Source organism: Hoplias malabaricus, chromosome 5 (genome assembly GCF_029633855.1).
Source record: "Hoplias malabaricus isolate fHopMal1 chromosome 5, fHopMal1.hap1, whole genome shotgun sequence".
In the NCBI taxonomy this organism is placed as follows: domain Eukaryota; kingdom Metazoa; phylum Chordata; class Actinopteri; order Characiformes; family Erythrinidae; genus Hoplias; species Hoplias malabaricus.
Genome location: NC_089804.1, coordinates 1,156,967 through 1,159,466, shown reverse-complemented (window position 1 = coordinate 1,159,466; position 2,500 = coordinate 1,156,967). Strand labels below are relative to the sequence as shown.

The 2,500-nt window shown below is 51.4% G+C and overlaps 2 protein-coding genes across 4 annotated transcripts in view; both read right to left on the bottom strand.

Moving 5' to 3' along the window:
* Window positions 1–2,500, bottom strand: part of camta2 (calmodulin binding transcription activator 2) — a 128,979-nt gene that overhangs the window by 5,173 nt on the left and 121,306 nt on the right. The gene's annotated exons all lie outside the window — the stretch shown is intronic.
* LOC136696805 (TSC22 domain family protein 4-like) overlaps window positions 1–2,500 on the bottom strand; it is a 13,324-nt gene that overhangs the window by 3,881 nt on the left and 6,943 nt on the right. Inside the window, exon 1 of one of the 2 annotated variants that reach the window (XM_066671492.1) lies at window positions 1–774. This exon is cut by the window's left edge and continues 1,330 nt beyond it. The exons of the other annotated variant lie outside the window; for it this stretch is intronic. Coding sequence (XP_066527589.1) covers window positions 1–679 — 679 coding nt within the window. The 5' untranslated portion in view covers window positions 680–774. Of the gene's footprint in view, window positions 775–2,500 lie in introns of those variants that run through there. 2 annotated transcript variants of the gene reach the window in all.

Sequence of the window (2,500 nt, the reverse complement as noted above, 5' to 3'; positions counted from 1 at the left end):
TGGCGAAGGCTGATTTGGGTCCTGTGGTGGAGGATGACTTAGATCCTATTGCGCACATAGTAAAAGGGGCTTTGATAGAGCCTGATTTGAGATGTTCAGTGGAGCTGGATTTGGGTCCAGTGGTCCAGCTGGTGATGGGTCCCCTGGTGGAGGTAGTGTAGGCCAAATCAGGGGTCACTGTGGGGAAACTCAGGGGTCGTGGAGTGAGGCCCACTGGCCTCAGTCGTCTTCGGTCTAACTCTGGAGGGCGCTGCCTGCAGACGGTCGTTCGATGGTTGGCTGCCGCAAGCCGGGTGAGAAAGTCTTTCTCAATGTTTTGAAGCCGTCCACTCGGCCAAGACAACCTCAGCTTACCGCGCGGACCCTTCCCTCCATCCCTCCAGAAAGAGCGAGGGATAGGGGGAGTGGACGGAGGTCTGGACCAGGTGGACGAGGCGCGAGCTGGACAAGGATCATTGGTCTGAACCAGAGAAGAGGATGCGAAGGTGGGTGAGGCTCTTTGGGAGTTGGAGGTGGGGTCTGTGCTGTTGGAGGCGGGGTCTGTGCTCTTGTTGCAGCTTTGAGAAGAGCTGGAAGGATGGAGTGATGAAGACAGAGGAGGGGAAGATTGCGCAGGAGGGAGGGACGGCTTCTTTCGGGTCTCAAAGACAGACACGAGTTTTCTGACGCTGCCGAACATGGCCAGGAAACGGCTGAGTCACTACAGGGACTTACATCAACAGGAAGCTGAGAATGGCTGCAATCTCCGGAGGCGCTGCACTCGTTTTTTTATCTGAAGCCACAGGAAGAGCGTGACACACATTATACCCCCCCCCCCCCCCCCCCCCCCCCAGGAAAAGGCCACTGGAAAGCCACGCGGTTTTTACCGACAGCGAATGGAGTGAGACCTCACAGTGTCACTACAACTGAAACTGAGATGCTGTGGGCTCCAGGCGACGAGATTTGTTGCCTCTAATCACCTCATTTACAAAATTTACATCAAACATCAACAGCTAAATCAACTAAAAAAACAGTTAAACTCAGATGAGCCTGAACACCCCACGTCTGATCTGATCTGAGTCTTTTCTCTGAAGGCGACGCACTGGGGGCTGAGGTGAACGAGTGGTTTCCTGGAGCACTGTCTCCTCCCTCAAAATCCACAGCTGAGCAACAACACATCCACTTGCTCTTCAGGACACGTCTTCTTTTTCTCTCTGTGTCTCTGTGTGCCAAACACCATTATCTGTGATCTGGTCTCTCATTGGCGGAGGGAGCCGGGGGGAGGGGTTAGTAGCAAATAAATCAAATGTCCCTCAAATGTTTGTCCTTTTTCACGACAGTGATTTTCCCTCCAGCTGCAACTTCATAAAGTGCACTCTGTCTCAGAGTTAGGGGTTTAACACACACACACACACACACAGTGAGACAGGTGAGTGGAGAGTGAGACAGAGCAGATTGTCTCTAACTGCACTGTGATTGTGTTGCTGTGATAATCTCGACCGCGAGACTCCGGTCCTCCTCACACTCCCATAATCCCTCACTGCGCTCCGGAGCTAGCGCTAATGCTAATCCAGCCGCTGGCCACAAAACACATCTCACGTCCTTCCAAACGGGAGCAAAGTCCAATCCAAGGCACAGCCACACGTTCCCATGGCTACACAAACTCAGTCACGCTTTTCCGCGGCAAAATGCAGTCAGTCCTGTGTCTCTATGGTGACACACACTCACATGTCTCCGTGGCAAGTAGCACCCACGCAGTTCCTCTGTAACACAGAATCACGTCTCCATGACAACAGACAGTCAGTCCCTTTTCTCCATGACAACAGTCACAGTTTCCATGGCAACACACAGAAACTTGTCGCTGTTGCAACATCAGTCTCAGTGAAGATGATCCTCAGTGACAGAGTGCGTGAAGAGATCCAGAGAGCGCACCCTCTGTGTGTGTGTGTGTGTGTGTGTATTCTTGTGAGAACATTAACAACACACACACACATACTCATGCATGTTCAAAGGGCCTCCATTGTGATTGGCTATCACTGTAACCCTTTCATTCCATTCTCCACCCACTCTCTGTCTCAGCCAATCAGGGCCCGCTCACACCCTCTGTGTACAACACACACACACACACTGCTAACCTTCCAACCCTCGCCCACTTTGCGCACGCACACACACACGCACACACACACACACACACACACACACACAGAAAAACACACACAGACAAACACAGACATACTCACACACATACTCACACACACACACACAGAGACACACACACACACAGAAAAACACACACAGACAAACACACACATACTCACACACACACACACACACACACACACAGAGACACACACACACAGAGACACACACACACACACACAGAGAGACACACACACACACACAGAGACACACACACAAACACACACATACTCACACACATACACACACACACACACACACAGACACACCAGGCTCGATTTTAATACTGAAGTGGGTAAAATGTTAGAGACAACACTTTGAA